General features: G+C 41.2%; 1 protein-coding gene across 3 annotated transcripts in view; it reads right to left on the bottom strand.

The window, feature by feature from the left end:
• arap2 (ArfGAP with RhoGAP domain, ankyrin repeat and PH domain 2) overlaps window positions 1–22,676 on the bottom strand; it is a 102,212-nt gene that overhangs the window by 5,299 nt on the left and 74,237 nt on the right. For all 3 annotated transcript variants that reach the window (XM_068713346.1, XM_068713345.1, XM_068713344.1), the window contains 11 exons: window positions 18,627–18,690; window positions 17,979–18,142; window positions 17,111–17,323; window positions 16,815–16,920; window positions 14,672–14,819; window positions 12,735–12,812; window positions 9,135–9,209; window positions 8,288–8,405; window positions 5,120–5,248; window positions 4,487–4,620; window positions 2,397–2,479 (listed from right to left, as the gene is read on the bottom strand). In XM_068713346.1, coding sequence (XP_068569447.1) covers window positions 2,397–2,479; window positions 4,487–4,620; window positions 5,120–5,248; window positions 8,288–8,405; window positions 9,135–9,209; window positions 12,735–12,812; window positions 14,672–14,819; window positions 16,815–16,920; window positions 17,111–17,323; window positions 17,979–18,142; window positions 18,627–18,690 — 1,312 coding nt within the window. The remainder of the gene's footprint in view (window positions 1–2,396; window positions 2,480–4,486; window positions 4,621–5,119; window positions 5,249–8,287; window positions 8,406–9,134; window positions 9,210–12,734; window positions 12,813–14,671; window positions 14,820–16,814; window positions 16,921–17,110; window positions 17,324–17,978; window positions 18,143–18,626; window positions 18,691–22,676) is intronic.

The raw sequence follows: 22,676 nt of genomic DNA, 5'->3' as shown, positions 1-22,676 counted from the left end.
CAGTCAGTGGAGTTCCAGCCCACATGTTTATGCAAAGTGTGCTGCTATTCGCCTTAAACCACAATTACTTATAGATATTAGATATGCGTAACGTCTGCTGTATGTTTAATGCTCACGTGTGAATTCATTGCATGATGCTGGGACCTAAACTCAGATGTGTCTCAGCTTGAATGTGTACACACACACACACACACACACACACACACACACACACACACACACACACACACACACACACACACACACACACACACACACACACACACACGTTTATGTATGTTTAAAGGGGAATTAACCTGCGCAGAGGTAGTGTACGGTTAAAAGATCACCTTCCTGGAGAATACACCTTCCCTGAAACCTTTCGCAGCTGTGGCTGAACAGGAGCGGAGAAAAGTGGAGGCAGAACAAAGCGAAAGAGGGGGCAGAGATGGAGCGCCGGCGAGCCTGGAGCACCACTCCTGCGAGTTAAGGCGGCCGATCCGAAACCCCGCAGTCGGCCGCTCACAGAGAGACCTCTGCCTAATGAGGTACTGGAGCACTGCCTCTCCGAACCCTCTCACCATGACTCTCTGCATTCTCCTCAGCACTCTGTCTTTATTTCTTTATTCACCGTAACACTTCTCCCAAAGCCCACTCAACAGTATATCTATGATACCGCGCTGTATCATCCGCTCCCCTCCGTCCCCTCCCTCCCTCCCTCTCGCTTCATCTCCCACTCTTGCTCTCTTATCCACTTTCCCTACCCTGAAGGACGGCGTAATGCAGACAATCGCTTGCTGGACTCATTTTTCACGCTTCCCCAGACTCCAAATTTCCGACATGGGGGGAAAATTATGAGGAATTAGAATTGGGTAATGTGAAATATAGGGTTTGGCTTCTCAAAAACTTTTCCTCTGTGCTTGACCAACACCAACCGCCGAATGGGTTTGGCATGCGTCGTAAATTATAATAATAGGAGGTCGTTAAAATAAAACAGCGGCGGCGATGTTTTCCACGCGCCGAATGATTTGTATTTGTTAAAATGCAATTACATTTAATCAATTTCATTACAGTGAAAAATAGGACGGGGGTCAGGAGTGGCTTGGGTATCTCCCGGTGACGGTAGCCTTTGAGGGAAGAGAAAGGGCGATATATCTTCGGGGACAAATTGTTTACACACAGACAAAGACAGTAGCAGCGCTAAATAATCACTAGTTCATCTTAATAACAGAGGGGTGGATTCGCTAAGAGCGCAGCAGTTGTTTTGGCTCTAATGAGTCACGTTTGACCGCAATCATTATGCAGCCACGCCATGTTTTTCCACCGGGGGAAAAAAATTACAGGAAAATAGTCTCGTTCGATATTTACTGCACCAAAAAGATATGCAAGGAAGGGGTGGAAATGTATACAAATGACTATTAAAACCGGCTCGTAATTGTTGATTAACCACTGTGGCAGAGGGGTTGGGATTTATCGTCCGGGAGAAGCAGGTGTAAAATTTGTGGCTTCGTTGTTTTATTGGCTGCTTGCAGAGAGAGAGAGAGAGAGAGAGAGAGAGAGAGAGAGAGAGAGAGAGAGAGAGAGAGAGAGAGAGAGAGAGAGAGAGACGAAGCCATCATCCACATTTCCGTGATATCTATACGACAATGAAAACAATTTCACTGAGGGAATAAATCAAATTGCAGCAAATGAATAAATTCTCATGAACTGCACTTTAAAAAGGAGCTTCAAAAAAAGCAAGCGATGAGACTGAATTCACATTTTTCCAGGTATTATACTGGATGCAGTCCTCTGATCGTCTGAAGCTGCCAATCACCACGTATTACATTTTAGATTGTTTTTATGTATTTACTGGAGGAACCTTGTCAAAGCACAAACAAACGTGTATTTTACTTTTGACGACTCCTTCGCATGATACGACAATAATACTTTTGAATGTGGATGCTCAATGCGAACCTTGGATACAGGAGCGTGCTATGAAAAAAGAACTGTCCACTTACTAGCTTTTTTCAATAGCTTTCAGCCACATAGCATGGTCTTCCTCAGCGGATGGCGTAGCATTACAAAACAAGCTAATCAGACCTTTTTTTAGCATTTAAAGAGACTTTTTAAAAGTCGGCAACCTTAATGTTCAGCTGACACTGTTATTCACCACCTTCTTCTTCTTTATAACTATCTTTTATGTAATATAAGAGAGTATATTTGAAGTTTCCAAAAATATTATGTTTACCTGTTTCTTTTAAGACGCGTGACTGAAACTGAGACTATGGAAAATGGTACATTTCCATAGTCTCAGTGAATCTACCAGAGATTTGAATCCCTTTGTCACTCATGTGCTGTGCTTTCTGATTACGGGTGGAGTGAGGAACAGACACTAGAGACGTATCATGCATGTATCAAGATAGAGTGCAGTTTACCTGGTTGGAGGTTTCAGCTTTTTCTTCAGGCCAAGGTAACATTTCACAGAGCGGAGTTGGATTACTTTCTCTGCTTTAGTGCCCTGCGAAGAAGAACAAAAAAACAAAACAAAGTGAAGAAACCTCATGCACGGCTTTGCTTTACTTCCGTCTCTCTCACAGAGGTGGTAGAGGAACACATTGCTCAAACAACGTACGATACTAAAGAGTTTCCCACTCAAAGTATACAATTAGAGAGTTTATCAATCGTACGGCACGTGTCATTATTATGCCGACGTGTCCACGGGGCTTCATATTTCATATTCATAGGTCAAACTGAGTGAAATGTTAAGCCAAGAATAGCTGAACATAAAGGACCTATCAGACATAAAAACATGGATTATTCTATTGTGAGGCACTAAAAGGGAAGAAATCATGGTTCTGCTGCCTCCCCTTAAATCATAGGTATTGAGGAAGTCACTCTGAACTCCGTGGGCGGCGATATTATGAATCAGTTATTATGATATCGCATATTGGAGATATGAACTCCTTGGAGCCACATGGGTTAAACTTCTACTTTTGTAATGTATTAACTTGTATTGTGGTGTTTTTTTGTATAGTACCTTCTTCTAATACATTATTTTCTACCATTTTTTTTGACATGCATCTTTAATATATTGTACACTATGATACTTCTTGATTCATATTAATTGTCTGGGCCATTCGTTTGTTGGTACCTTATCATGAATTGATCATATCTGTGGCACCTTCTGGTAATGTTTATGGTGCCGTATGGAAAGATCTACTCCGTTGTACTCTTGTTTTGTATCTTGAAATGTATTCATGTATATTTATATCCAGATGCTACTGCCTATTATTGTTTACTTTTGCAGTGGTTTGCTGTAGAGGCGGGTGAGTGATTCTTGGCTAATCAGCGCCACATGATTAAAGGCACACCTGATGGCAATCGAGCCCAAACCCAACCTGATGAAGCAACATGCTGAAACGTGCGTTTCTCTCTTTCTTGTTCTTAAATGTAATTTGTCAATAACACAGCGTCTAAATCAGTATCCTGGTGTGTGCCGGTGTCTTAATTTCTTTCGGTTTGCTGCGCTCAACTAAATAGACCAAAGTGAAATAAAATGCCAACAAACTATCCGTGGAGCATCAAAACACGACAATCAATTTGAGTCATTACCAGCACGCCTCTTCTTCCGAGCAACAAAGAACAAAGTGGAGGAGAACAAAGCGAACAGAATCAAAGTTTGCCTTTGACACCTACACATCACAACCCACCACCCATTCCCTGTTCCATCCAACTTAATCCGTGCTAAATACAGACCTGGCAGTAATAGTAGAGGCCAAAGAATATCAATTCATTTTCAGAAACCCTCCTAATTTCCTTAGCATTTACACAGTAATTAGCCACTTGTGCAAGTTGATATTTAAAAAAGCTTTCAGTGAAAGCACCACCCCCCCCAACACACACACACACACACACACACACACACACACACACACACACACACACACACACACACACACACACACACACACACACACACACACACACACACACACACACACACGCACACACACACACACACACACACAGCATCACCCCTCACCATTTTCCCTCCGCCATTCTGCCAGAATTACTGCACCTCCATCAATTATTTACACTTCTTCACACTCCTTTACGAATCCCATGTTTCAACTGCAGAAATGTGCTGAGAAAAAAAGAAAAAAAGAAAAAAAGAAGGCCTCCAGGGAACTGGGGCCGGCTGGTCCTCTGTGAAGCACTCGCTGTATTCTTCCTCTTTTTCAAAATAGAGAAGGAAGTCCGCTGCCATCAGTACGTTTCATTTTCCTACTTAATTCAAAGATTTGGAACCCTGAGACGGACATCGTCGCCGGGGAGATGAAGCGGAGACACTTTGGGAGGAGCTTGGTCTATGTAGTTGCAGGTATGTAGACGCTAACATATTTTAGTTTGACAACCTTTTCAATACCCCCCCGTGACACAAAGCGATCCGTGTTGGCCCGGAAAACAAACACGTGTTGACAGTTGATGTGGCAGAAGATTAGGCTGAAAATAAAAGCGTTCTTACTTTGATATCTCTGTAGAGCAGCAGCGTGTCGGCGCGCAGCACGACGTATTTATCCTGGAATTTGTGCCCCGACAGCAGTTTGGAGGATCCATCGCTGAACTTCAGATAGTCTCCTTTTATCAACTGTCTTTGGTCTGATGTAAAAACACAATGAAAGTTCATTAAAGAGGAAAATATTCTTTCAGCCCTCAATGGACGCACGAGTCGATCAACTGGTGCTGTAACGATTCGCCGGTTATCTATCAATGTCTTGATCTACGTCAATTTTATTATAACTGTTTATCCATTACTTTTAGCGCACTATTTCAATGGTTTATCGATTACATTTATCTGACTATTAAAATGTCTCAGCTCTTTTGCTACAACATCTACATTCTATAATACTATTCAGGTGTTACAGTTGAGTCAATATGTACATCATTTTAATTGAATATTTATTTCAGTTACTTGACAACTTCATAAGTACAAGTTAGTTGAGATATACCGGTATAGACTAAACCAATTAAAAACAAGACAGATTAACTTTTATTGAAAAGAAAAGAAAAGACAAAAATATCAAAATGCGTACTCTATGAACATTTGCATTAATAGGTAAGACCTTAATGGTTTTCTGCCATCAATATCTTGCTGTACCTTTCCCATCAGACACTCCTTTGGCCCCCGTGAACTTCTTTATAACAAGAAAAGCAGACCTAGGGCAGTCCAGAGAACTCCACTCCAGCACCTGTTCAAGAATCTTCTCATTGTGGTGCAACGGCCGCTCTGTTGAAAAATAAAAAGGCCACAGGTCAGGAGGGAGGGCAATGAAGAGCAGGTAGAACGCAGTCATGGGCCAAAAAAAGTCAACCGCCAAGAACAAAAAGGAATTCTGTCTTCTCATGAATTATAAATGCAAGAAACCAAATCACAGCCTCACACCATTAAAGCCATGACAATTTCTAGTTAACCAAATAACGGAATTATGTTGTTGTTCTACCCATTTTCATCACAGAGCAGTTTAAATTATCTCCAGCATATCAGGACCTGATTATAAAAACACACTCATGTGCAAAATAGACCTATTATCTCTTCCTAATTGGTGAACAGGGTACATGCTATCAGCCGAAAAAAAAAAAAAAAAAAAAAAAAACTCAAAACGTAGATAATTTGTGTACCACCACCCCTGCTCTGATGCCTCCATCTCCACACACCCATTTTTCATAACCGAAGGAGGTAAAAAGAGCCACAACGGCATAACTTATTCATAATGGTGGGCTTATCTCCTCTCTGCAATCTCTGCAGACCCAGGCCATGGAATTAGTTCCTCATTTCCCAACAAATATTAGCTCCCCTTTTTCCGCCTATTGTCCTCGATAACAGTGTTTATCTGTAGCTATCCTCCAAAAATGGTTAATTAACGCACTTCCCCTCCCTTCTTTGTGGTCTTATGAGCAGAACCTGTCACGCTAACGCCTTTCAAAACAGCTCGACTGTTTACTCGTCCACAGACATATTGTCTTGGCATGGAAAATATGCTGAACCGTCAGCAAATGCATTCGGTATTCAACGCACCTTCACTTTTTAGAAGAGGACGGCGCGTCCTCTGGAACTTTGCGAGGAGGAAAACAAACATAAGAGAGCGGCGTAAACTCTCATTGAACTTGTGAAAAGTGCACGGGGACCGCCAGCTAAGCATCTTCACGACGGAGCTCAACTTTGACTCCCCCTTTGCTCGCCGCCTCCCGCGCGGTGATCAAATGCGGGGCACGGGGGTGCCAACAGTGCATGTTAATGCAAGATGAGGTGGGTCAGCTCCCCGGGTCAATCATGCAAGGAAGATGAAGGTAACTCATGACATAGGACGTTAAAGATGATTAATTAATGTGCATATCATCAAACCGACGATGCTTGGCTAATTTCTCGGCGTTCGCGGACACTTGTTCATTAGAGAGATAACAGAATCCTCTAATCACGAGGTCCTCGGACGAGAGTGAGTGTGATCTTTGCGTACGGCCATGATAAAGGCAGCCATTTTAAATGGTGATGCGTCACATTAATCACCAATCGGCAGAAGTGGGTAGGGTAGCTAGAAACTGTACTCGAGTAAAAGTACTGCTACCTTTCAGCCAGCAAGTAACTTCAATGAAATACATGCGTTTGTCTCCTGTACTATTATCATGAATTGACAAAACGTGTGCATGCGCACAATAGACCGTGTCTGCCATTTCAAAAAGTAAATAAAAAAAAAAAGACTGTCAACATGTTACAGCGTCCTTAAACTTTGATCGCTCCAGTAAACATGTCACAGTCTCTCCAATCGCATCAAGACAGTCAGATTAGAGAAGTGGACACATCAGTCGCTTATCTCTCTGAAGACGTCTCACGTCAGATGACTCACTGAGGCCAATTAGGAGAAAAGTGCCGTGATGTTTCATTTTTAGTTGCCTATTAAATGTGTGTGTTCACTTCATCGCTGGCACCGGCGCAGTCTGTTGCTGAAACATGACAACAGATATGTCCACGTGCAAATAAAAGCAGCGCGTCTGTTTCTGTCTACACAAAGCATGGCTAGTCAAATCCAACACCATTTGAATGCTTACTTTACGACAGAAAGCAGGAGCGGCGGTAGTTTCAAAGCATCATATGCGTTATTAGACATATCAGCATTAACACAACGGACACACTCGCTGTAGGCACGGCTCTCCAATGTCAGAAGAGCTTTCTCAACTGCATCAAAAAGTTAAGAAGTAACAGTCATGTTTTTTCTCTAAAAATCTACTTAAGTGAGAGTAAAAAGTATGCTGAATTAAAACTACTTTGATAAGTACAATTTACTCAAAAAAGCTACTTGAGTACATGTAACTAGTTACCAGCCATATAATGTCAGAAAACTGTAGATGACAGTTTTATGACTATGAGATGTGGAATTTGACAGAAGGGTAACTTTTGATTTAACTTATTAAATAAAGTTCTATATTTTATTCCAAAATCCTTTCAAACGGCTGACAAGCAACAACTTTATTCAGTTGTAATCACTCAACAGGTACTTGTACTACTTGACAAGGGCATTCATTGTGTTTAAAATTAACGGGGGTCTTTCACGAGTGCAAGTATACTCTATAATTTGTATAAAAATACAGTTTAACTTTGCGTAAACGCTGATATTGCGACAGAACTACGGACAATAATTGCAGGGGCAATCATTTTCAAAGAGACAAGTGTATAGAAACAATCAAATGCGTCGAGCCTTTGTGAGTCCAGCGCTTCAATTACACAATAAATGACTTCTTGACCCACCTAACAATAAGGACTGTAGTATGTGTCACTTAAGATGCTCTTCTGGTTTATTGAAATAAAATGCTTGGATTCCAAGAAGTGCTAGTTAGTGAAGAGCTTTTTTTTTTTTTTTTTTTCCCTCAGTGGTATAAAGAAACACATGTTGCCTTTTAAAATGAATTCCACTTTCAGTGCTAATAAAACTGCATGACTTTGCATGGTTTAAGCAGATTGAGGAGGCACCTGTGCAATGTCTAAGGCTTCAGCATGACTAGTACTCTATTAAAGCAATACTTCATGTAATTAATTCAGCTTCAATTAAATTAAATGAAAATTTCAATAATGGAATTAAAGAAAAAAGAAAAATAGGAATAGGAGCTAGGAATTATTTCTGTCATTATCATTTCATTATTATTTAAATTGTTACCAGGGTTTTGAATGTTGGAGATAATCACGCACCACTGACTGGAATGCAGCGTTTTCACGATGCTTTGTGATTTAAATAAAGTACCACGAGGTGAGAGGGGACTATTGAACATAGCGTACCTAACTCTCCATTCTCAATGACTTCAAACGTGGTCCAGGAGTCGTCGGCAGCAAAGGTGACGTTCCTCATACTCAGCGCAGTTTCCGCGAGCTCCGTGGACCGCATGCTGGGAGAGACCTACCGCAAACACAACAAACGGGTAAAAGCACACCGGGGCCGACAACCGAACAAGTAAAAGGAGAAACAATCCAACAAAGTAAACACCTCCTGCATATAAAAGCTCAGATCATAAGCTCCCCGGATCGATATCGTAGCCTTCAACCGTCTCTCCCTTTGAACAGCCACTCGATATTTTGCATGTAACACTAACTGCACAGGTTTCTGACACGGTGGTGCACTGATTACATCCTTGCTTCTTTGTCACGTTATCAGGCGTACCTGTACAGGACTGAACAAAGCAAATGTGCTACTTAACTCCACAGAGAGAAAGTGGAAGTATTGAAGTCAAACTGTGCTGCTGAACGCTCCTCTTTAACCCCGTCCCTATTCCGCCGCTGCCGCCGACCTGAGAAAGGAGTCCGAAACCCTACAGCGGCCTGCGTGCCTTGTAAAATGCAATTACTCACACAATTAAATCAGACGTTTCTTTGATTAGTTCGCTTTTGATTTATTTCTGGGGCGGTAATCCCATCAGGTTAAACCACAAATGTCTCAGCCCTATTCCATCAACCTCTCCACCTCTCAGTCTACCCCACCTTCATCCCACACTCCATCTCTCCCTCCCTCTTTCTTATTTCACCTCACCACCAAAAGGACCTGCGGGAACAGCAGGCATACACACAAAACCCACATGCCCACATGCCAGCAGAAAGTACACATCAACTCAGACACACCATCCTCGTATACCTTGATTAAACAGCAGTTCTCTGGCTCTTTCTTTTCCAGGTACACCTCGAAGATCAGGTCCCCGGCAGGAGAGAACTGTGGAGAGAGAGAGAGAGAGAGGAAGAGAAAGAGAAATAGAGTGAGACAGAGAGATCAGCTGAATTACAAAAAAACAATGCAGCAGGATTAATTGGCTTTTCTTCTAAATTCGCACTCCAGTGTGGCATGAATCTAAATGGAGAAAAGTGAGAGAAACGGCTAGTGGATTTGTGGAAACCAAAGGTCGTTTTCTGCGCTGCAGGCAAACTAAATCCCAGTAGCTTTAATGGAATGCAAAACCTGGCGAAATGAAGAGAACACGCGTGAGGCAAACTTTTTGTAGGTGGAAGTGTAGGGTGCATGTTTCACCTACACTAAAAACCGATATGCTCTCCCCAGGTATGCTGTGCGTTTAAAACATGTTTTGAAGATGTACTGAAGCACCGCAGAAATGCCAAGAGGGAGATTACGAGTTCACGGTAACAGTCTGTTCTCCATCTTGTATTCGTACAAAGCGAGCCGCGCTGTAGAAAGGGAAACATTTTGTATCCAATGTTAGCTTTACCATGTTTACACATTGTTGCTTTTCTGTAAAATAAAATCTCAAGGACTCTAGTTGTCTACTGTTTGTACATTCATTTCTGAAGGTAACATAGGTTATCAATGTATACGAAACAAAGTCTTTTATATGCGTTTCTATGCCATTGCGTTGTTCCGTCAGAGAATTAGACACAAAACCTTGATACCACTGTCATGTCTTTCAGTTAAATATAAAGCTGGAGTCTGGCGGCGACTAGCTTGGCCTAGCATGAAGAACGTAAGAAAGGGTGAAAAGCTAGCTTAAAAGAAACACGTAACAGCACCTCGTCTCACTAATCAACAGGCCGTTCCTTGTTCTTTAAACGCTTTACACAAACAGAAATGTTACAAATACATGTGTGTGGTTCTGTGCGAAAAGCACGCTAAGCTGTAAATGCTACTAAGCTAACATAAACTTCAGATAAAGCACAGGGTCGACCTTTGAAGAGAGCTGGGCTAGCTGTAAGCTAAGCTAACCACGTCCTTGCAGCGGCTCCACATTTAATACAAAGACATGAGAGTGGCATCGATCCTCTTGTCGAACTCTTTGAAGGAAGTGAATTAGCTCGATAACGTAAAATATACAGTGTATACATACATATGTATAGATCCTCCTGTGATGCGTTTTAAGTTTCCCTCACAGATCACTACAGAAGATGAACAGGAATATCTATTTCTTTAACGAAAACCTATATGTGAAATTAAATGGAAGACGTTAAAGTGGCCTCTTTGGCTGACATTAAGGAGGTCACATTCCCAGTAACATTGCTCTTATCAGTACAAATGATGGCACCTTTCTCTGTGTGTTGGAGCTGTAATCCTCTCTGCATCCAATTGAAAACTGATTTACTTTGGTGTAAAACCAGAGAAGTTCACAGAGAGTGAAAATCTAGCTTGAAAATACGAGAGACAGAGTCAAACTTTGCAGATTTCTGGCATCCATCTTTAGAAAATGAACGACCACGTGAGCACCAACAGGTGTCTTTTCCTTTGGCTATCTGGAAATTACAGTTACTTTTCCGTTGTCATTTCAATGTACAGGTGAACCGAGGTTCATTACTGGCTTGAGAACTTTCACACGATGAGAGGGAGGAAGCCATTTCTGATTTCCGTGGCCCTAAAATGACAGGAATTACAGTCATTCAAACCCAATCTGTCATCGGGAAAATGCCACGCACAGATATCGCACCATCTTGGTTTGCTAAGTACATTTTCACTCCTTCCATTCTTTGTCACGCAATAGAAGGAAGACCAGCAAAACAGCGATTGTTAAGTGAAAAATACTGCACAGCGAACAAAAGAAGTGTTAAAAGGATGGTGAGATTTCTCAGTGAGAAAAACAGCAATGTACTACTAGCAATAAAAGCATTTATAATCTTTAGTCAAACTATCGCTGCACTAACCCTGGCTGTAAATGCAAGTATTGATTTAAGTGCCACTTCTTACTTAAAAGGCATGACATCGCCTTGCACCTCTTTATATCACTGATTTACTTACTCCCTCAGTCAAGCCATACTATCCACTTGCCTCCTTGTCATTCTCTACCTTTAAAAGGAAACGAGCGAAGGTCAGAGCCTTCCCCTGCAGGGCCCGACTGAGCCCTCCGAGACAAGCTGAATGCAAGTACTGCAGCATTTTTTCGCTATTTCCCGACTGTATTTTCTTCCCTATTTGACTGAAAGTCCCGATGTTCCCGAGCGCAGCCTCCCCAGGCAGCTAGAACAGCCGTAGACTTATTGTCTCAATTTAAAATCTCCAAACCAGACGTCAGTCGCCTAATTTTGCACAGTGATGAAAGTGGCTCCATTTACAGAGGAAACAGCTCTGATTTCCTGATTGTGTCAAGTAATTCATCTCCAAGAGACGCTACAGGGTGAATGTTGATTGGCTGTTAATAAAAATATGCTGAATGTTGAAAAGAAAATGTGTGTTTGCTCTATTTCTAACAACCCAGGCCTAAAAAGCTACACTCCAAACGTCTATTGGATAGAAATAGACGTTTAGAAAAATAGAATTTTTTTTGACATGATAGCTTACATAAACCTGAGCCACATACCACTATAAATAAACATGCATACATAAGTGCAGCCTTTAAAAATCTGTGCGTGGGAAATTACATTCTTACTTATACTTCTTCAGTTAGACAGCAGCTCTGCAGACATCGTGGCAAAGTCGAGCGCTTCGGCATGAAGCCAGTGAGTGAAAGGTTATCATAACTGATATAAATGTTAGCCCAAACTATGGAAATATAACAAAACAAATAAGTCCTCAGTAAAAAGGAGATGATGAATGTAACATTTTAATGACTTTAAGCAGTTTCCCTTCGCTAACATGTTAAATCATCCCTAAAATAAGCTTGTCCATTATCTCAACAGAGACATTTTCTCCATGCTGACTTGCAATTACACTAAATGATTGTTCTTAATGATAAAACCAGTCACTTTTTGTATTTTCCTCAAATTCGTGTCCATAACCGAAATGTCCCAATTTTCACCTTCGACAGCTTTGTAATAGTGCAGGCTTTCCACCGAGTGACCCTCCTGACCCACAGCAGCAGGCATGTTCTGGAAGCATGCGGGCAAGGTGGAGAGAAGGTGGGGGGGGGGGGCAGGCATAAACAACTTATTTCAGATTTCAACAACGGCAGCGGTGTGTGATTAATTTATTTTTTTTTTCCCCAGTTATCTGAACCAAATGTTTTTCTCGGCTGAGGCATCCAGGCAGAAAGTACCTGTAAAGGTTAACAGGAACAAAGCCCTTTCCCCCCCCACCCCCTCACCCGTCTGCTCCTGCCTCCCTCACCCCCCCCCCCCCCCCCCCCCTTCCCTTCATTTCTTGCGAGAGAAACATGAAACTTGTTCAAATGAATCCCTTATTTGAGAGACCCTGAAGCATGCAGGGAAATCAATACACAAACACACACACACACACACACACACACACACAAGAACAAAACGGAGCACCCATTGGTGCTTTCCATTTGGGTTGCGCGGCTCGACTTACCGCGGCGTCCTTCTTCTCGTTCCAGCGGGTGATGAAACTGTTCTCCCTCTTCATCTGTTGCACGCGGCTTTCGTTGACCTGTCGGACACACGCAGACACATCAACTCAAACCCAATTGGATTCAAAGGTGGCATTAATTTGAGCCTTTAAATGCGATAATAAGACCAATAAAAAGTCATCATACGCAAACTGCAGACACGGGTTGTTCAGCAAACACTTCTAAAACTAATTTAAAAAAGGAAGTTGGCTGGGAGGTTTTTTTTTTGACACAGCTCAGCACCAAGAGAATACTCTTTTCTTTCAAAAAGCTCTGTGTGGGAAATGATATTTTTCTAATCCAACTTTTTTTTTTTTTTTTCTTTTTTTTTTTTTTAAACACCATTATCATTTTCAGAGAACAATTTGCTTTGTTGGAGTTCTATGAATGGCAGAGGAGATTGCGGGTGAATAATAAAAAATAAAAAAAACGAGAAAAAAAAAAAGAAAACTCACAAACTCATCGTGTGTGTTTAGGCCTGATAATGGGCGCCGTCGACGACATCCAGCACAGAACTGGCGCTTTAATTAGCAAGATGTCTCCCCCTCGTTTTAAGTCACGCCGCGTGCATTCACTGCTATTGAGCGCATGATTGGTTGAGCTTAATGGCTATTTGTCATGCGAATGACGGCGTCCCGAACCGATTTGGAGTGAACGCTCCCTCCTTTAACGTCGGAACAAGAGGGATCCAGGCGTTCTGTTGGGCATTAGCAGTCGCTCTGTGCCGCGTATCCCGTAAGCCAGGCAAGCTCTCCAAGGGTAACACTGATCCCACACCCCCGCCCATCCACACGTCAGCAAAGTCAAGCCAATTGTGGAGCTTTGGCAACAACAGTTCTGCTCCCAGATGGTTGAAGTAAGAGGTTGCAAATAAAGTCATGTGTGCAGCTTTGTTAAGATATGCAATATGTTTATGTATGAATGCCTTTCAAAAAAAAAAACTCACTTGTCACTGATGGGAGAGTCATAATAAAAAATAAATCTAGCAGCACAACCACATTCTACTGCACCGTTCTTACAGTTGTTACAAGCAGAAATGTCTCAGTTTATAGGATTAAAAACTAAGTAGTTTATAGGATGTAGCTTTCATTTTGGATGGTTCAGTGCATATCGTGTATACAGGTCTATTTTTTCACATTATATAGAAAGAACCAAAAATAAAGAACTTTATCCAGCCACGATGTTTTTGTGGGTCTAACGTTAGAAACTATCGAGTTGCATTGTGGGAATTAACCCATTCTGTTGAATCTTAGCTTCTTTTTTTTAAAGCTTTAATAGAGCTTTTGGTCTTACACACATGACACTTTGTTGAAATATGACTTACTTTGAGTTAATCCGAATACTTTCTTATTTAAACATATTATATATGGGGACACATTTTTCCAATTTAGTAGAACATTTTAAAATCTCATGTCCCAGTTTGTCTGTTTTTAAGGATGGCATTATCAATAAAAACTGATTCTCAATAGAATTATCATTCATAAAGTTCATCACATTAAGGAACAGCTAAAATTATTTTAATATTACAGCAAAAATTCAAACCAAAACAGTCAGATTTCTCAGTCAAAGGGTTGGATATCTGATGTTTCTATCTCTCTTTTTCTTTCATCATATTATAGACTTCACTGCAATAAAAACTCCTCACATAAATCAATCACCAAGACATATGTCTGGTCTCATTTCGCCTCTCATGTTTCTCTATCTATGATAATATATGTACTTATGTTATGAATGTTAATGTAATGTAAATCAGGTGTGATCTAACTTAGAGACCCGTATCATGTGACCGTGCTCAGCTCAGCCCTTTTGTCACCCTCCTCACCGTCTCCCAATCCGGTCCTCGCCAGCATCAACACTATCAAACGGCAATAAATGAATAAATGAAACGTTTTTCACTCACACTGAAGAGTGTGATGTAGTTGCTGATGAGGTCGTGGACGACTCTAATTTCCTGCGGGGTTTGTCCCTGAGTCTGGAACAAGCAGCAGGAGAAGACGGAGGCCAGTTTTACGCCGGGCATGTGATTGAGGTTGGAACACTGCTGAATCCTGAATCACAGAAAGAAACAGGGTTAGAAGAACCCAAAGGAACCTGCACACACACACACACACACACACACACACACACACACACACACACACACACACACACACACACACACACACACACACACACACACACACACACACACACACACAGATCAACTTAAACAGCTCCTACCAGTTGCTCAATAACTCTCTCAATCTGTCATGCCTTCACTCTGACACACACACACACACACACACACACACAAACACAGAGAGAGAGTTTAGTGAAATGTTGGGCCTCAGTCCAAATTCAGCAAAAGGCCAATTAAGTCTTCTCCAAACAATCCACATCATTAACATAATGCAGCTAAATCACGATTAACCACTGCAGGTTTCTGAGGGAGCAACGTGTGATTGTGAGCATTAGTGAATGAGACATCGGGACAGCAGAGGCCTTTGTGTGGAAATGCGACGAGAGGTGGAAAACAGGTCTGAGGTGGGGGGCGGGGGGGGGGGGGGGGGGGGGGGGGAGGCTGCAGGACAGGGAGCCGAGTTGTGATGCTGGCTTTCGCCTGTTCGGCTCTGCACCTGGAGTTTAGTGCTGACGCTGGATTGTACACAATTGCATTATGAAATGTATTACTAGAAGGTTCTATACATACCTGTAAAGCTGACTGCTGACTGTTCACAATATCCAAAAGTGAAACGATTGATAATTCATCAAAATTGTAAGTTAACGACTTTCTGAACAAATTTGAAATATATGTTTTTCCTTATGAAAAAAAAAAAAGCCTTGTTCTGCAAAAAATAGCACTACTTCTGCCTCTCAACTGTGTGTTTGCTAATTGCCTGAGTTATTGATAATGACAAATATCTGTCATATGCCAAATAGTATAAACAAATGAGACAAACGATATTACATTGATTCATTAGTTTCAACCTTAAAGGAGGAGTGTTTTCCTTTTCAGCTGGTAATTTGAAGGACATGCCAACATATTCACTCCGCACACACAGAACCCCTGATTAAAATCGGAGATCGGACCAGAAAGTATCCCACTTGATTGGTCAGAAGAGAAACACACAACAGAGGGTGAAGCGGGTCATTAACAGAGCAGAAGGGACAACAGGCTAATCAGCAGGTGCTAAATAGCAACCCTTGGGCTGCTCAAGAGTGCAGAGACCTCTGAGCCTCCACACTTGTAACATCTGTGACGCAGGTCGGCATCTCTGGAGCTACGCCTGTTCCATCAGCCATTAAAGACATGATATAGACAAGAACACTTCAACAATTTGGCGCTATTCTAATGAGTCATAATGCATAATTTGGCAAAAGTAGCTATGCTTCCTCTTCATGTCTAATTATCTAATCTGTCCACGGCCGTGTCTCAGGCTGGCTACCTACTGTATCACATTCAAGGTAATATTAGTCATGGGACCTTGTTCACGTCACACAATGTATAACAACCCTACAGAGGGACTTGATATTAGCTGATATTTATTAACATTTACAGTGGCTGAATGTGTGTTACCGTACATTCATATTTTGGCAAACTCGAAAATGCAATTAAGAATACCTAGTAAAACGACTTTCATGTCACCGCCGGGCCGCATACTGGCGCACAGCTGACATCCATCGCAGTACATAAGTGACATAAAAACAACTTAAACGTCTATTTTGATTTCATGGGAACTTTAAAGTATTAAAGTAAAAGGACTGCTTCTGCAGTGAAATGCCCCCTGTGACCGACATATTATATGATATGATGACGTATCAATTACTATTAATCTGAAAAAGTAAGCAGTACATATAGCCGTTAGATACATGTGGTGGAGTAAAAGTACAATATTTAACTCTGAACTACAAGGTTTTGGCTCCTCATGTCCTGTTTTTGAAGTTGACCACATGGATTTCACCTTCAGGGGAATAAACTTTATGAAGTAGCCTCACGAGTACAAAGCTTTAAATGCGTCTGCAGTTTGAAGCGTGCGTGTGTGTGTGTGTGTGTGTGCGTATACCTGTACAGATGTTGGAGCACAGCATCAAGGGTTGACCTGTTTATCTTTGGCAAACTCTCGATGAAAGTGGAGTACTTCTTTACTCTCTGCCTCTCGTCCTCCTCGTCTGCAAAACCGCACGGATGAGAGCTACTTTAAAAAAAGGCCCAAAATAACACCCTATAAACTAAAACATGAGCATCGACACGTAAAGGAAATCGAGGTCATTCTGCACTTTTAGTTCAGTTATTGAAGCAAATTTAAAAAAAAATCTGTTTCCTTCATCTGTGAGGACTCAAACCAGACGCCTCACATACCCAGAGCTGACACCCAGTAAGGATACAGCTCCTTGGTCAGCAGTGCATCCTCTGCTTGGGATAGGAAGCTCTTCAGGGTGTCCGTCACGTCCTCCAGCTGGTGCTCCTTCTCCCTCAGCTTTACGTTACGGGCGTCCCGCGTGAACTCCTCCAGGAGCAGGGCCACCCGACCAGGGTCCCCTGGCCTCTGGTAGAGCCCCTCCTGGCACAAACCTGGTTACATATTAAAAACAAGGGAAAATAGATGGACAATTACATACGTATATTGACTGCTTCTAGAAATCATTCCGCTCATTAATTTATCATCTCTCCATATTTTGTTTTAATAGTCACTTTCTGATGTGTTGTGTCTGCAACAGCAAATGGCAGTGCATATATTTTAAGTAAAAAAAAAAAAAAAATCATAAGCCAATAAACAACATTATGATTGTTTCGTTGTGGGATTTAATAACGGTACAGAAGCACATTTAAATTGAATTTGCAGGAGGAATAAAATTGTCACTGCGAGGTATATTAGCCTGCTGTACCGCATCACAGTTCCGGTCAGTGTCGACTTTTATGCCAATCACTCATTATATGTCATACCACTTATAATGCTACTGTACAAGTAGTCTTTTGCATTTATCATGCGCTGATAAAGCAACAGGCGCTATGATATATAGATTTTGTGAAGTGCAGCGGAAAAAGATGGCCTACATGTTCTACATTTCAAAAAGAATATGGCGAAAGGAGAGATGGAATAATGTCACAACATTGTGCAAGACAATAGAAAAGCAGGAAATTGTTATCGTGAAACGGCAAACTAAATCAGCTACTGCAGCAGTTTTTTGAAAGTTTTTCCTCGCCCCGTAAGAATAAGGTAACTCACCATACTGGGTGACAAAAGCAATGCAACTCTCGACTATAATAGGGACCCCGTTTTTAGTCAGCTGCTGGTCGCTGAGCGCCTTGCCATCTGTGCCGGCAGCCAGTGTGATGGCAGAGTGCCATAGCGCAAAGTCCATCTTGGTGAAGCCGTGGATGTAAACGGTTCTATCAAACACAGAAAAGAAGTATTAATGAGGTTGTGCGTCATGACAGAATTTCCAGTAACAACATCCTGTTTCATATTTATTCCTACATTTGAAAGAGCTTTGCTCAGTCATTAAATACACAACCAAAAAAAAAAAAAAAAGGAATCCCACAGTGCTTCTGCAGAACACACATTATCAACAACAACCACTTCCCATGAGGTTTCATCAAAAGCACACAAACGAAGAGCAATTAACGGAGTGCAAAGTCTAGTTGGATTATTCTGAAAGGGAGACTGGAACTGTTGGCTGGCGTCACGTGCCATCCCACCGTCTCCGTGACCGAAGCAGCCGGCGTGGCGAGATGTTGATTACCGCGGACGGTTACAGTAGGTAATGTGCGTTCGGACTAACAAGACAAAAGGCGAAATCAAAGCTTACAGCGTTGCATAATGCACCATGTTGTTGTAGCGCAAATTCGTTTGCCAATTAGCAAACCGACATACCTTCCTCCCTCCACCATCAGCAGGACTTGGATCTTGTCCTCACCCTCTGTATGCATGGAGACAGCTGTGTGTGGGGGGGGGGGGGGAGAGAAACAAGTTGTTTAGAAAAGTATAGCCTCCAAAACGGTGTAGATTCATATACGAGAGAAAAGCGCTAATACAAAGTAATGTGTTTAAGTCTGACATTTGCAGTTGTTCAATCTCTGTATAAAGCACAAGCGCTTAGAAGCTTTCGCCATTAAACTCAAAAACGCATTCATTTCCTGTCACTGAAAAGGTCTCAGTATTCATTTACTCTTTAAGTCAATCCCTGCAAAAATAATAACCTGCACAATATGTTCAGACATACCCGACTAGTCTTTTCAAATGTGCAGACGTATAGCGGAAATAAAGTGAAGGAGCGGTACAGCGGTGGAGGGGCAAATGCATCCGATTGGAGTTAACAGCATTTCCTTGTTGTAATGGGAAACATGGGTCTAGTTTTTGTGTCACAGACTCACTAAAAGGTGGTTTCAGCAAGAGAGGGGAAGTGGGGCATAAATGCAAAGTGTCGATTGCAACCAAACGAGATTGGACCGAGGGAAAGTATTTAACACACCAAAAGCAAAAAGGGAAAAAAAAAAAAAAAAAAAGACGGAGTTGCCGCCATTCTTCATCAGTACAATCACTCTTTTTAAAACAACAGTGCAAGGATACAGGAAAAACCGAGCAGAGGGACTCCAAAGCTCCGCCGTAATCTCTTCTGTGGGTTCAAGCAGCTGCTTGGATCATGGCAACAATCACACACACACACACACACACACACACACACACACAACTGAAAAGTGTACAAAACAAAGATATGAGGCTCCGCAGTCGAGTCACAAATCTCCAGACAACAACATCTGGCACTTTCATCTTACTGAAGTTCCCAATGGTTGTGCTCAAATAATGGATACATATCAAAGAAACTAACAAAAAAAAAAAAAGAGAACAAGCTGGACTTTACCCAAATAAACAGTTGACTTTTGGAGATTGACAGCTCGCTAACCTGCTACCTGAACCATAAGCAATTACTAGATATGGCAAAATGATGTAACGGTGCCCAAAGACATCTCTTGCTCTTCTCCGAGGGTTATTTATGGAAAATTTAAAGGAAGAGTTTAACAATTTTGGAAATACGCTTATTCACTTTCTTACCAAGTAAAGACTTTTGAAGCTACCGCCAAACAACTAGCTAGCTACTTTTGAAGCTACCGCCAAACAACTAGCTAGCTTAGTAGAAAACAAAACAAAGAAGATATAATGTGTTAATTAATTAGCTCTAGAGCTTCTTTGTTTTACCTTTGGACAGAGCCCAGCCAGCTGTTTACCTGTGATTCTACAAAATGACAAATGACACATTTTGATTCAAGCTACAGTAAGGGGCTGCTAGCATTAGCTTTAAACTTACCACACAGACATGAGAGTGGTGCTCTCAGTAAGAACCAAATCCTTGTTAAACTATTCTTTTCATCCTAGGATTGCTTGATTCAGGTAAACCTCATAACCCTTTATCTGAGGTCGACCTCCACATTTACCAAACTCAAATTTGAATTACTGGAAGTAGCAAACCGAAAAAAATACAGCCTTTCTATGAACAATATTTTCTTTGTACTGTAGATCATAAATTAATATTTTCATCACATCTCATCTACAACTAGTTTCGTTTTCTCCACCAAACTGCGTAGTAAACACACGGATCAATTATCAGCCCTGACAGGCAACGGTTTAATTGAATAAAAGAGGATTGGCAAAAAAGATATTACATGTAACGGTGTTGTTTTAGCTAAAAAGCCCTTTGCATGTTGAGTGAAACAGCAAAAGCAATTAATCCCCAAAGTCTCTCTCAACAAATAATTTGCTTTTTGTTTTCTTTGGCAGATTTTCAAGGGCACAGTATTTCATTCTGATCCAAACAACAAGAGAAGAAAGCCGAGAACTTCAGAGATTTGTATTGACTTAAGAGAGGTTTATTAACAGTGTTATCAGGTAAATGCAAAACACTTGTCATCGCTTTGTGAACAAACACAGCAATCCTCTTTTATCCATCTTACAGCTCAGTGGGAATTTTTTATTACCGAATATGTTGGTGTGATAAGGAACTAAGTCTGCAGCCTTGTTCTCTCCATAATGTGTGCTGGGCGTCCCATAAGACATTTCCATGGTGTTTTTTTTTTCCCCCTCTTAAAGAAATCAGGGTGATTTAGAGGGCTGGTGCACATTTTCAGTGAGAGCATTATGTTGTTTATTTTATGATAACCTCATAATATAATAAGGCTTGTTGAGAGCTGGGTTTGTTTACCAGCAGGGGTTCCTCTGGATGTTCTCGGATGGGAAGCAGTTGAGGGATCCACTGATTTTCGCCGTGATAGCAAAGCTCAGCCAGTAATGGAAGTTTGAGGTTGATACTGTAACTGATATGATATTGGCTATTATAGGTTTTTTTCTTTTTTTTCTTTACATATATGGAAACCAAAACAAATATTTCTGAAAAGGATCCCTTCAATTTACAGAATCGCGACAAAGAAAAATTGGTCCAACTTTCTCAGTGACACACCTATAATAAGATAATATTGGCCGGTTGCTTTATGCAAATTCCTACAAACAGCATAAACTATACCATACACTAAATATTACATATATGTAAGTAGTAGGAGCATTTTGTCCTGTCGAGTTTTCTTGTAAACAAAAATGATGTCAACTACGTTATGTTCACTTCATAATGCTACTGTAGCTGCAATCTATCAATTCATGTGAAAAATTCTAAACAATCAAAACAGGGTAGTGGCTCTGTAACTTGAAAGGAGTTGGAACACTCATTCAGGTTATTGATAGTATGTGTAATCAACAATAAGTAGAGAAATATTGGTCTGATCAGAATCGGTTATTAGCAATTACTCTGATTCAAGTTATCTTCCAAACGGACATGAATCATCACTAACGGCACCGGCCATGTTAGCCGTGATTGCTTTAAATCTTTATAATCTTTTTAAAAAAAATCTAATTATACCCTAAAATTAACTTCAGTGGGGACACACTGACATCTGGCTACTAAATATGCTGGACTGCAGTCTTGTGCTGATGCCTATCTTAATTTTTAGATGATTGAGGAGAGCAATGAATTAACTGTGTTTTTCCCCCCCCCCTTCTATTTAGCCACTGCCTTAAGATAAATCCACTGAGAAAATTGCACTGAATGAGCTCAAAGTTAATGGTCTTATCTCGCTTGAAAACCGTTCATTTCAGAAGGTCCAGGGTGAGAAAGCCGATTTGTGCACTGTGACAGATTAATGATGATCCAACTGTATATGTCATTTCCTCCACTTATTTTGACTTTGGTTCGAGTTATTTGTGCAGCAGACATCTTGACACGGGGACATCACAAAAAAAAAGATCAATCGTCTCTCAAGCACACAGCTGAGCCCCCTAGAGGCCGTTTGGAGCGCTAGCGCACTCCTGTTCTTTGGGGATAGGATTCCTTTTTGTTTATTTACTTGTGAATGTATTTATATTTTTACTTTTGAAACACAAAGTTATAAAGTGCTTCATAACAGTTGATGGAGACCAATGAAATAATTGGAAGAATACGCTAAAGACGGTAATAATTGTCTTAGTCATAGGGAGACAAACAGAATAAATTACAGACAAGGCAATTAAGGAAAAAATGAATGAAAGCCAAAGATTAGAGCTCTTACTTTCCTCCAGTATGAAAACCCTTTAGTACGATCATAACTCTGCCAGCCTGAAGTCAAAATAACAGGCTGCATCACACTCGCAAATCCTCCTGATGCAGTTTGAAGAGCTGCATGTAGGAAACATGTAGTGATTTTAATTGAAAAAATGTTGTTTTTTTTATTAAATGCCTCACATGCTTCACAGGAGCACCTTTCATGTGGTGGTGTCACTGCAGAGAAAATAACAGTTAATCCCATGTCACAGACTGTGATTCCTAAAGGGATCCTTTCAATGCTCCAGAACCTACCACCACCACCACCCCCCCACCCCACCCCCACCCCCCTACAAAACATA

The sequence above is a fragment of the Cebidichthys violaceus genome, unplaced genomic scaffold (genome assembly GCF_023349555.1).
Source record: "Cebidichthys violaceus isolate CVI_PGR_0920_01 unplaced genomic scaffold, fCebVio1.0.p SCAF_19, whole genome shotgun sequence".
In the NCBI taxonomy this organism is placed as follows: domain Eukaryota; kingdom Metazoa; phylum Chordata; class Actinopteri; order Perciformes; family Stichaeidae; genus Cebidichthys; species Cebidichthys violaceus.
The sequence above is the reverse complement of the archived record's forward strand: the minus strand, read 5'-3'. Positions and strand labels throughout refer to the sequence as shown.